The sequence below is a fragment of the Struthio camelus genome, chromosome 1 (genome assembly GCF_040807025.1).
Source record: "Struthio camelus isolate bStrCam1 chromosome 1, bStrCam1.hap1, whole genome shotgun sequence".
NCBI lineage: Eukaryota > Metazoa > Chordata > Aves > Struthioniformes > Struthionidae > Struthio > Struthio camelus.
Window position 1 is genome coordinate 45135367 of NC_090942.1, and position 13252 is coordinate 45148618.

Sequence of the window (13252 nt, forward strand, 5' to 3'; positions counted from 1 at the left end):
GTTATTGTATGGCAAGTCCAGAGGAAGAATAGAACAGACACTTACATAATTGGACTTAAAAGTTTCCCAAGAAAACTGAATAAAGTAAAATGCCAAAAGCACAAACTAAGGAAGAACACTCTTCCAGATTATAAAACCAAACAAAATTTGAAGGCCATGGGTCTTTCACGAAAGAAGTCACTTCTAGGAGTAATAAATCCTGAATCAAATCTACCCAACATTTTAAAATCAACTCTCTAAATGCAAATGCCCATAATATCTTATCCTAAGTAACCATGGTGTTAAATGCATGGGTTCAAGGATTCATGTTTCAGGCTGTTTTTTTCCAATCAATAGTCGAAACTTTATAAAACTGTATGACAATTTATGTAATCCCCCTGGTGTTTACTAATGATCCATAGTATTGCTCACTTGTTCTCTCTATTGGTAGTCTGTAGCCACGAATGTGGAGGAGGCTGTCTCTACTGAGCCTGCCCGTGCAGGGAAACAGAACATGAATTTATACAGAAGTTTCAGAGATTAAACGCACTGTGAAGCCAATTCACTTAAGTTGTGCAGCAGTAACTACATCTGTTAACATCCTTCATTGCCTTCTCCTGGGAAAAGCTGAACTTAAACTGTGAAGTATGAGAAAAGGCCATTTCCTTCTGACTGACTGAAGGATAGTCATTGAGTTCCTGAAGGCAGAACGAGAGTAGAAAATTAGTACAGTGGAAGTATGGGGATTTCTCTCGTGTGTGGGTGTACCTGAAGAACTGAATCTGAATACACACACACACACACACATAAAAATTCTAGCAGTTCTGTTGGGAGCTTCTCAGCACTGTCAACGAATCCATTTGTCAATCATTTCAGTCACACAATACAAATTCTCCTTTGAATGCAATAAGTAAGCCTGGATTAAAAAGAACTTTGTTTTATTTGGACAAAGGCACACAGTTTTTATTGGTAGATTAAAAGTATATTTTTTTACCTGCAATAGTAAGTATCTCAACATCTTAAACTGATATTATCACAAATAATATCACAAGTTGTCGATGTTCAAAACTAAAATGGATGTTTAGACATTTATAGTTTAATGATGCTTCAACTTTTTAAATGCGTAAAATGGATATTTAAAAAAATGACTCTGCATTACAATTACAACATTATTTTTAGAGGAAAATTCAGCTATCTCAATTTTTTTCAGAACAGAAAAATCACAACTATCCATAACCCTGGACAAGAACAGTATACCAAAAATCTAGAAATAAAAACAAAAGGGTTAAATTAACAAGGTAATGTACATCCGTGGCAGTACAAGGAGAAATGTTAGACAGACATTTACTACAGTAAGGTAACATACTTGAAGATCAAGACTTTTATATCCAATACAAATCAAAGTCCTTTATGTCTTGAATACCTTTACATAGTTCTAAAGAAATGCTTAATAACAGAAGTAGAAACGTTCCTTACGCAGTTATTGACACAAAAATGACTGATCAAACAGACCTGCAGTGAACTTTTAGCAGAGAACTTCCAAACTACATTAAGTAATAAGATTCAGAATTCATTTGTTTGATTTTTAGCTAAACTTTAGAAAATACTACAGAAGGTACTTTTACCTTAGAGTATTTTCTTACTTACACCTTCATTTCTTTTCGCTCCTTAGTCTCAGCAGATAGTGGTACCAGCACAAATTTCTTGTACTGTTTTCCATTTTTAAGCTTTGGCTTGCAATGCTTATTTCACCTACTACAATGGTTATGTTTCTTATTTAAAATACCAGATATTTATGATTATTAATACTGATGAGAATGGACTGACTCAGCTGACATCTTCATAAAGGAGTCTTTGAAGTCGAGAAATACTGATGCTCAGTCACAGGTTGATAGTTACCTACAGTTATAATGCATGTGTTTGCTTCCCAATAATTACCTCTCCATTTGGCTGCTAATACTGATTTATTTCAATTAAGCTGGAAATATCCACAAAGAACTTACAGCAGAAAACTATAAAATGGCTGAACACAGTGTATCTCTGCCCTCATAGCAAAGTTTTAAAAATAATGTGATCTTCAGTATCTCCATTGCGCTCTCTTACGGTAGGGAGTTTTCAAGGGGTAATGATACTAGGCAAGTTGAAAAGAGGTTTGCTGTAGATCGATGAGTTTTTTCAAAGGTACTAAACCCCCTACATCTTTTAGATTGCTTATGCCAATCATAAACCTTTCTACAGCTAATTCTCAGTACATCTGAATAAAAAAACGCACTAGATTATAATTCCTACTTTGGAGTCTTTGATATAGTTCTTGTTATCCTCTTTTCCCACTCTCCCCCTCCAATTCAGAGCCAATCTAAAGAAGAAATAATCTCTGAATGTGTCAATACAAATCTGGTAACTAACAAAGAAAGCTTTTTCTTTTAAGATACAAAACGTAGACTGCACTCTTCTTGTTAATATATACATCAAGTAACATCAAACTTAATCATAGCAATCTAATTACTTAAAAATGGAAAAAGGGCAGTCTTGGAATTCCTTGTAAAAATCATCAAAATTTATATATGGTTAATCTTCTACTGTAGGGAATAAATTCCACAAAAATTAATGCCTATTATCAATGGTAAAGTATTTCTGCACTATTTTAAGCTTTAGCTCTGGATGTAATATCTGTTTTCCATGCAAAAGTATGTGACCCTCATTTCCATGATCAAAACAGGTATTATGTACCATTCATTATTGAAGTAACTTGAAAAAAATTTCTGCCCTATTAGCTTTAGCCAATGGGGATACTTTTCTGTTTAAATTTCCTAGATGACTCAAGTTTACAAGAAACACAGATGCTAGATCCTCTGCAGTTTGGCCCAAATTATAAGTTTAGGAATTTTCAAGAGATTTACCCATAAGGTTAATATTGCATATTAATGTCCCCATCTAAAAAAGTGCTAGGAAATTAATTTAGCCTAGTTATGGCAATACTCAGATTCATAAAGGAAATACATAGCCTTCCCCAGTGACGTGGGCTCCCACGTGCCTAAGTAGTTTCTCTGCTTTAAAATCACACAATTAAGAACAACTGAGGTGTTAGACTGGAGAGCGAGTGGGCACGGGTGAGCATGTTGCTGCCAAGGTAATTCAACCCTTTCAAATCACCCAAGGAAAAAAATCTTACTCTACGTTTGAACTTGACTATAAGGATACCCTAATGAAGGAAAAACATAATGGCAAGTAACAACTAGATGATTATTAATATTCTACATAATACTTAAGTTTTTCCTCGAGACAGCTAAGTTTCTTCCCTAGAGCCTGATAACGTAAGTTACAATTAATTATTATTGAAATACTTTTTTCCAAAAAACTCTCCACATCTTAAGACATGTCAGCTGAAGTGTTGTGTTTCAAGATAAAATTTGTGGGAATTTTTAAGACCATGAAGAGTTTTACATTTGTATAGCAATACAGAACAACACTAATGTCCTGAGGTACTTTCTGTGCAAGTTCCCACAGTCCCTTTGTTCACATGTTCTAGCTGAAGCATTACTCTTTTCAAAGATTTGGAAACTTCCTTTGCCATTACCTCTTCAAGGTAGGGTATTGTAAGTGCTTCTGCCATGAGATAAATATTCCCATCAACTGGACATCTAGGTTAAAAAGGAAATTCTAATTTTGGAATTTCTGCTGCTAAGTTTCATTCAATACATATGCAAATCAAGAAGAGGAAATATGATGACAAGTAGTTCCTGTTCGTTTTCTCTGTTGTCATTATCCTTTGGGTCAAAAGGTATATGAAATACAGTTTATAAAACATCTCATGTAAAACTCTACTAGTATGTGTTCTGCGTTAATACCTGCACGTAGATGTTTTAATGTCTCACTTCCTTGATGATACTTCAGTGTTTGACACCCCATGCCTGAAATCTGTAAGTACATTTCCTATATAGTACACGTAGAAGAAAATCACATATTTTTCCAGTGAAAGTTTCATATTTATTAAGAATGTACACTCTTAAGGAAACTTATTTTTTATGACTTTAAATTTCTGACTTTATGAAACTGACAAATTAAGGGACTTGTTACTGCTTGATTAATATTAAGAGCAATATTCAGTCGTGAATATCAATTCAGAAGGCCTATACAAAATCCTTACACCATTTAAACCACTATATTAAGGTTTTAAATGGTCTCCTATAGGATCTCTTCCACTGTGAAGGAAAATCTCAAGGATTCCTGGAATGTAAATGTCTTGCAAAATACTTTAAAGATCTGAAAATCTCCTCTTTATTAGAATATACAAATCTAGAATAAGCTAGTCTATATTCAAAAGTATCCAATGTGTTATATTAAATCCTGGATGTGACGTTTAAAAATCTCTTACTCATTGAATACAAATTATGGAAGCAACTGGAAAATCTTAGATGACGATCATCATTATTATCTTTAAGTTGCCTTTAAGGTAACAAAAACTAAATGCATGCCATTTTCCAACACTGACCTTCAAAATCATCAAGAAAAAAACCTACAAAATGATTTCATTTCTGGTCTTCTGACTCAAATGACTTATATATTTTAGTCAAATTAGGGATGAAATGTGTGCTGTATTTATATGAAATAAAATATATTTCAGTCTAACAAATATTTTAAGGAGAGAATTATTCACTGAAGTCTGTGGTTCTTATAAAAAGAAAATTTTGTGTACCATCAGGCTTTAAGAGAATCAGCATATCAACGTTAAGTGATTTGTAGCATCTAAACAGACACTTTTTAAATGCTTTGTTAGTTTAAAATCAAGGATAAAAGTTTTTTTTTTAAACCATTTGATATTTCAAAAGGGCATGAATCACTTATACTTCTCTTTTGTTTGTTATACATACAAATTTTGACCCAGCTTAAAAAATGAAAACATCAAAAAACTCCCATTGATTATGATCACTACAAATATTAAGACAGATTTTTAAATAAAAGTGTATTGCAAAAGTGTCTTTGCAAAAATGAAAGCTCCAGGCTTTGTTTGTATTCTCAACACACCAAAAAAACTTACTGTTTTATAGTAAACTTGCATTTCATTGCTAAAGCAAAAGCTTTAAGACAAACTACAGTGCACAACTTCAGTATGATTCTAAGAACTCATTAATGCTTATACTGCAGGTGATATATTGATTTTTTTTTTTTTTTTTTAATAAAACTTCCCCTCCTGCCAGAATACTGCTATACAGGGGGAAAAAAAGCTACTCTCTACTATTATCAATCTTTCAGATACGGTAAAAAACCTCAACATACAAGAGATTTTAGAGCAAGTAATCAATCTGCAAAATGTTATACATCAGTAATAAGGCATCCACTTTACAGCTGCTTAAACAAAAAAAAAATAGTTCCCAAAATATATATTTTGGATCTGTGTAAACAAAGCTTATATCTATTGCTTCCACTCATTCAAAAAATATACACCCACCTAGACTGAAAGTGATCTTGGTGCTACGAATTTGAAACTACTGTAATTTATCCAGATGTAATCTGAGGATACAAAATCCAAATAAGTTTGAATTTAACATTCTGATATATGTCAAAATTGTTATTCTCCTTTGAAAAGAAAGCTAAAAATATACCCCAAAATTGATGCCATTTCACTGAACGAAGGAGAAAGTATTATGAAAATAAACATCCATCTGGTTTCCTAATAATAAATATAAAGACAGTTATTTTAACATACTGCAACACAGGAAGTATTACTATATTGACCGTAACATTCAATCAGTAGTTTTTAAAAATCTTTCCTCATTGAGGCTTGCTTGAACCTTCTACCTTGTCAGCTGTCCAACAACTTTTAACAGGGTTTTATTTTCTTGCTTCAACTGTTCATTTTCATCTTCTATATCGTCTAGGTCCTGCGAAAGGAAGATAAAAATCAAACATTTCTCAGAACATAAACAAACTCTCGATTAGCAGCTGCAGGAATTTAGCACTAATATTAGCTCTGATATCAAGAAGATACGGTGTATTGAAAGATGAGGAATTAGGGTTTCACAGTAGCTATCCTTAAATCTTCCAAAACCTGCATTTTTCCATCTGTTACCATAATTAGAAAACATTAATATTATATTCCCATGTATAAGCACCTTTAAGAAGAAACATATAATTAAAACCGGAGCCACAGAAGGAATGAATGCAACAGGAAACCAAAATAGGATGGACGTGATTATTTTATTGGCATATGCCTAGAGTGTATTAGTCAGCTATTGCCTTCCCAGACTGTGCCTGTCTGCAACAATTATACTTGCATATACACATCACTACTTACTATGGCAATAAGGTTTGCTTTCTGCTCTAAATGAAATATCAAAAATTTCAGGAAAAGTCCTGCCCGCCCATTTTTTAATTTTCTATTAGGAAAAAATTAAAAGGCATATTGTACCTTCTATCTAAACTGCTAGTGAGCGCTTAAAATAGATTGCTTCTATCCCAAATGTCCTTCCCTCCTCCACCAATGACTGTATTTAAACAGTTTCCATTTCACTTCTTGACTTCCTACCAAATCTTTCCAAGTCTTCTAAGTGAAAAACAGTAAACTTGGCTGTTGCTATATGCAATACTTCAGTCAATATAATTTTACTGTATGAAGAACATGAAAGAAATAGAATGAGAAATAAAAACTGAATAAAATAAAGGAGCGACCCCAGGGAGACAACTTTAAGGAGGAAAACGGCAGGCAGGCAAAGGAGACAGACCAAGATTGTGATCAGAGATTTTAGCTGCCTTTGCATTGAAGTCTGCAAATCCCTACTGTTGCCATGCTAAATGAAATATAAAACAGTAGTAGGGAAAAGATGCTCTCCCCCGATCCTTTAATTTGTTAAGTGGTATTTGACATAAGGAGCCTATTTCTTTGTTTCTTTTAAGTGGGGTCATTCCAAAAGTACAGTTTAGAAACTTCAGAGACTTTTTAAATAATTTAAAAAGTCTCTTCAGTTTGCCAGTTAAAGCCCAGATGTGGTGATTTGGCAACTGGTGCCCAAATCATACTGCAATACCTTTGCAATTACTCTTTTGTTTTGGTAATGTGCAATAAAAAAATCACTAGTATAAACTCTTCTTTGCCTAACAGAAGTAATATTGCATAACAGTACAGATGGCTTCCAGGAACAGCATTTAACTGTTTTGAAAGTTACAGATACCAGCGGTTTAAACATCTAATCTTGCAAAAGTCATGATAAAACGAGTCACTGTAATTACACTTTACGATGTATTTGTGAGAAACATACTTTGTTTTCTCTCTTGTGCTGTTCAGGTCAACAGCGCATGCAATGGGAAATTATTAGACAGAAGGGACAACACTTTTCCAATAAAATGATAATTTTTCAGTTCTGTATACATAATACTGTGTTTGATCTTGCTGTTGACCTAGCCATCAGATGCTGATGACCTAATTAAAGCCTACTTAAAGGGCTTTTGTGCAAAAATATCTGAAATTTACTCAAAATAAAACACAAAGTTTGTGAAATGTTTACGCTGCAAGAATAACATTCCAAAGATTACTCCAAGTAAGAGTTTCTTGAATATGAGCCAGTAATAATAACCCACCGCATTTGAAATATCTATGGAAATAATGGGCCGATAGATGTAGGTGTTTTATGTCAGTCTGGAATTTAAAGATTCTTATTCAGAATTACAATAGTAACTTAATTTATATTTACTGGTAAAAAAGACACAATGGGAGGAAGCTTGGGCTTCACATACCAAAGGAACCAATGACTACGCAACTGACACTAATTAGCTTGTAAATGCTCACTAACAGACCCTCTCCAAACACACATCTAACTGTCACATCTCAGTGAGGTCTGACGTGACCAAGGGTAAACTAGTCGAAGTTGAACTTAGCCTACAAATCTTGAAACATACTGAGATGCCTTTCTCTTCAGACAGTTGAGGTTTTTATGAACCAATTGTCCCTTTCTTTTAGAAAAGGTGATAGACATAATTTAAGTGGCTAATCTACCGGAATGAAACAAAGCTAATTATGGCAGAAAGCCTTTTCTGGTTCTCAATATATACGCGACTCATGTTCTTTAAGTTTCTTTGTGATGTCCTGACTGATCTCAGTAAAATATATTCTCTTAAAGTAAAATATAATTTACTTGAAATGAGAAAAAATCTGCCAGGAAGTTTTCAGAATTCTTGGAAAAAGTGTTTTTCAAGCGCACAGAGAATGTGGAGCCTTTTATCCTTTTCATATAGTACCACATAGGAAAATATATGCTTACTCTGTTTAGTAAATCAATTTCTTCCTTCAGCTTCACTATCAGCTCCTCTTTGTCCTGCGTCATCTTCATTAATCTCACATTTTCTTGTCTCTCTTTCGCAAGTTCCTAAAAAAAGAACACATACTGAAGTCCCAAATACAGTAGATTGTTTCAAAAGAGACAGTTTAAGTTATTACTACAAAAAACAAAAAATAAAACAAAACAAAAAAAACAAAAAAGCCACCTGTAATTACCTGTAATTCCTTTACTACAGGAAGTCAAGCGCACAGATACATTTCAAGGAACTAATGAGTCACATGTCTAGGACAATATTTTACCCACAGCAAACCTGTGTGATAATTTCCAGAGATAATGTTTTAATTAATTTCCAACTTAAGCATGAACACAAAATTGGATTGGGGCCCAAAAGAGAAATAAGCAAATTTAAAGTCTCAGCTTCCAAACCTGTTATATTGTATTTTTCTTTAGGAATTTTGTTTTAGATTGCGGGTAACAAGGAAATGAAAACTCGCTGTAAGATCTGCAGGCCTGAATGTGAGAAAAAAATGAAACATTTCACATGAGACATTTACACCTTAGGAATTCAACAAATCAGGGCTTAGGATACTGAAAAAATGCAACGAAATCATCCTCTGTTTTCTCTGCTATTGTCAATTAAATGATTTTGGAAGGAAGCTGATTTGGAAGAGATGATTACAGAGCATTTCACACAAATCAGGCTTCCCTAAGTCTTTAAAAAAAAAAAAAAAAAAAAGGAATTTCTAAAGAACATGCTTCATTTTCATCCTTTCCAAAAATAAGGTCTATCCAAATTGTGTCACCTTAGCAACTCTCATCCATAAGGATTCAAACATATTTGGGAAGTTACATACAAAAATCCGTTTCAGAAGAAGAAAGAGAGGCTAGTAATAGATTACAGAGATGACATGTTTAGCAAAAACTACGTGAGGTGAAAAACTCAGCTTTAACATTATTACATTTTCCCAAAATTGCTTATACGAAAAACGTCTAAAATAACAAAAATTTATTTTAAAAATATGTCTGAGTTGCTTAAAACGTCAATGAACAATCAGATAACAAATTTTGTAACACTTCAGTACATTAAAATTGCCAGACAAGAAGTAGGTAAGTACACTTGCTTATTTTCTGAACAATCCATGAGCCAATCCTCCTCCTCCTCCATCCCCTAAAAAGTTGTTTGCACAGTGTTGGTGCGTTAAGAGGCAAGTATAAGAAAGACAGAGAACACAGCTGGATCTAAGCATGTTACCTCTACCTCAACTTTTTCTTGCTTATACACCAAATCAAAACTAAACACTTAGGATGATTAAGAAATTCATATTCTTCTCAGTCAGTCTGAGTCTTTATACATTTTTGTAGTCAAAAGCATCTGCAGTTCAAGTACTTAGCACCACTTCTATCTATTTTACTTAGAGCATTTCCCCACTGAACTCGAAAGACATTTTATTTCACAGGTATACTGCTTGGAATAAGTTGGTACTTACTCTTTCGAGTTCCTCAATCCTCTTTTCCAAAGCATTACTTGGTACAGAATTCCCAGAAGAATTTGCATCCCTGCTGTATCTGCTATATGTTGTCCTGTCTGTTCGGGAATATCTGTTTGCAACATCCTCTTCTGGTGCATTAGGTGTGCTACAAAAATAAAGAAACAGGCAAACAAACAAACAAAATGGATGTGGCAGGAACAACTACAGAGTGTTCTCCAAGGCAATCAGCAGGTAAGTCTAAACTGCAGAGCACTTATTTCAAGCTCTTGCCTTACTGAAAACTCACTGAATTCGCTGCCTCAGGGCCATGCACTAGACTCAAGATACAACCAATATCAGTATCATTTCCTTTTGACTGAATGTTGTAGCTTATAACTTTCCTAGAGCAACTTTTTATAGACTCTGCCTGCTTCATTCTCTATGAAACCCTTTCTTTTCTGGCCAGGGTAATTTGAGCAGCACATATGAATTCGCTGTAAAAAAGCTTTTGATCTTCTCTATCACTGAACCCCTATCAGAGAAGATAGCGACTCTTGCCTGAAAATAATGGAAATTAAGATGAATCAATCTTGGGGTTAAAGACATGACAGTTTTGAAGCCGTATCTGATCTGAGTTACTGCAACTACACAGATCCATTCACCTAGTTATATTACCAGCTCTGAAGAGTTAGTGTTTCTTATTCTAGATTCCAGCATGAAAGAAATCTTATTGGCTTTACACCCTCATGGGAGGTACTATCAGTGAAATACTCAGGAGACATATGACCTGAATCCTCAAACAAAATGTTTGGCAAGTTCTCATCCACAGACCAACTGGTTGTTTAGTGCATTATGAAAGTCCTCAGAAGAAGGTGGTAACCTGCTTTTTTGAACAGTGATTATGAAGTTTGCACTAAGAGCCGTAGGCGTAAGAAAATGTTGATTTCTGCTTTCTGTAAGAACTTTAAAAAGCTACCTGAAGGTCACCTTGAAAAAGTTGCATTTCTATGTTGCAAGGAAAAGACCAAGATGATGAAACTCATCAACAGAACTTGAGTAAAGCCAGGCTACTAGCATTGTGGGAGAAAATAGCATAAAATATTTGGACTGATACTGCTCAAATTAAAAAAAAAAAAAAAAACTACTTATGCATCACTTCAGGATTAAGGAACATTCTTCTTGGATAAGAAAACCTGGGAAGAACATCAGATAAAAAAGCAGCAAAGAGCAGAAGCAATGAAGGAAAAGAAAAGGCTAAAACTTGCGCCCTCACATTCAGTGAAAGAACTACCTGCTCAGCAGTTCCAGTACTCCCATATTCAAATCAGGTGACTAATCCAAAGCTTATTAGGCATTAATGAAATAAAATGGAAAAGTGTGCATGTGGTGTGTGACACCATGATTTTTGTTGGAAAACGTCAAAGTGTTAGGTAGTTACTGAGAAAGCCCCTCCCTAATGAAAATATTGTAATATCATGGAGTTTTTTGAGGGGTCGGGAGGACCAGGGAATAGCCAAGTGGTCCATGAATCACATACAGAAATTGGCAGAATTGGCATGAATCACATACAGAATTTAGCAGAAACCAAATCAAAAGGATGATGTCAGTATATAGGTCTAACTCTAAAAACAGGGACCTATGAAGTTGCCAGCTAGAATCATTCACTGAAATGACAGAACGCTCTGTTAAATGCAAAGTAGCTTCCTGCATGATCCCCAAAGGCTGTCCTTCTAGTCTTCCTAAAGGCGGGAGGGTAGGAGAAGGGCTTCTGAAGACAGAAAAACTGTCTTCAGTGAACATTATCCTTGACATAAGACAAGTAGCTAAAAAACATCATCAATGTTGTTTAAAAGATAAATATCTTTTAGAAACATGAAAAGCTCTCAACATGTACATATTGTAATTACTGAAGGTAAATTTTAGATGAAGTTCATTACAAACATTATGCTCCACTCTTAAAAACAGAGAGGGAATAGTCAGGTTTAATTTATACGGTAAATAGGATTACAGAGTAATTCAGCAAATTCAGGTGGTCTCTAGTCCAATCATTTGCTCAAAGAAGGGTCAGCTGTGAGACCAGGTTGCTCAGAGAAAGCCCTTTATCTAGGCAAGTTGGGAAAAGCTTCAGGATGGAGACAGCATGACTTTTCAGGACAACCTGTTCCAATATTTGATTGCCTTATTTGGTGAAAAAGCTTTTCCTTTTATCAAATCAGAAACTCTCATTTCAATTTCTGCCCTTTGTGTCTTGTCCTCTCGCCGTACACAACTGTAAAGAGCCTGGCTCTGTCTTCTCGATAATCTCCTTGTACGTACTGGAAGTCTCTCGTAGGTCCCTCCAAGTCTTCTCATCTCCAGGCTAAACAAGCCTAGTTCCCACAGCCTCAGCCTCTCCTTTTACGCAATGGGTTCCAGCCCCTGCACCATCTTGGTGGCTCTCTGCTGAACTTGCTCCAGATCAATGTGCTTAACATAGGGGAGACCAAGACTGGAGGCAGTATTCTAGAGGCAGTCTAACAAGGAGTAAAGGGGGACGAACACTTCCCTCAAATCTACCGTCTGCGCCCATATAGCTGAAGATACTGTTGATCATCTTTGCTGCTAGGTCACTGCTATGTCATGTTCAGCTTGCTGTCTACCATAACCCGCAGCTTCTTTTCAGCAGAGCTGCTCCTCAACCAGTCAGTCCCCAGCCTTGATCCTTGCTCAAGTACAGGACTTTGCATTGTCCTTGCAGAATTTCGTAATATTCCTGTCAGCCTGTTCCTCTAGCCTGACTAGGTCCACCTGAACGGCAGCCCTGCCTTCAAGTGTATTGACTGGTACCTCCAGTTTGGCGTCACCTGCAAACTTGTGAGAGTGCGCTGCATTACCTCCTGCAGATCACTGATAAAGATGTTAAACATGATAGGTTTGAGAGTAGACCCCTGTGGTACTACACTTTTTGCTGGCCATCAGGTACTGTTCCATGACCCTCTAAACCCAATCATCCCAACAGCTGACCCATCCAGCTGCCACCCACCTAGACCATAACGTCCTAACTTGGACACAAGAATATTGTGGGAGACAGCGTCAAAAACCTTGCTAAAGTCAAGGTAGGAGACATCCATTGCTCTCCCCTCATCCACAAATTCAATCATTTTGTCACAGAAGGCAACCAGGTTGGTCAGACATGATTCACTCTTGGTAAATCCACGCTGATTGTTCCCATTCACCACCTTCTCCCTGCACCCAGCACTACGTTCCAACAGGACCCTTTCTAAGATTTTATCAGGGACCAAAGTGAGGGCCTGTGGTCTGCAGTTCCCTAGGTTGACCTTTTGGCCTCTTCTGAAGATGGCTGCAATACTCTTCAGTCACTGGGGAGCAGCCTGCACAACACTTCTAAACCCCTCCTTTGTACCCTGTCCCTGCTTCCAGCTCCTGTATACTGCCTTTCTGCACTAGAGCGCCAGCTTCCTGATACAGCTTCTTTTCCTGGTGCCAGGATGGACTGCTCTTGCAGAGCTGCCTCCAACGGGACTCCACTTA

General features: G+C 35.9%; 1 protein-coding gene across 2 annotated transcripts in view; it reads right to left on the reverse strand.

Annotated features, from left to right (window-relative positions):
- Positions 1-900: 900 nt before the first annotated feature.
- PAWR (pro-apoptotic WT1 regulator) overlaps positions 901-13252 on the reverse strand; it is an 86996-nt gene continuing 74644 nt past the window's right edge. For both annotated transcript variants that reach the window (XM_068936363.1, XM_068936362.1), the window contains 3 exons: positions 9740-9887; positions 8235-8339; positions 901-5861 (listed from right to left, as the gene is read on the reverse strand). In XM_068936363.1, coding sequence (XP_068792464.1) covers positions 5775-5861; positions 8235-8339; positions 9740-9887 — 340 coding nt within the window. In that variant the 3' untranslated portion in view covers positions 901-5774. The remainder of the gene's footprint in view (positions 5862-8234; positions 8340-9739; positions 9888-13252) is intronic.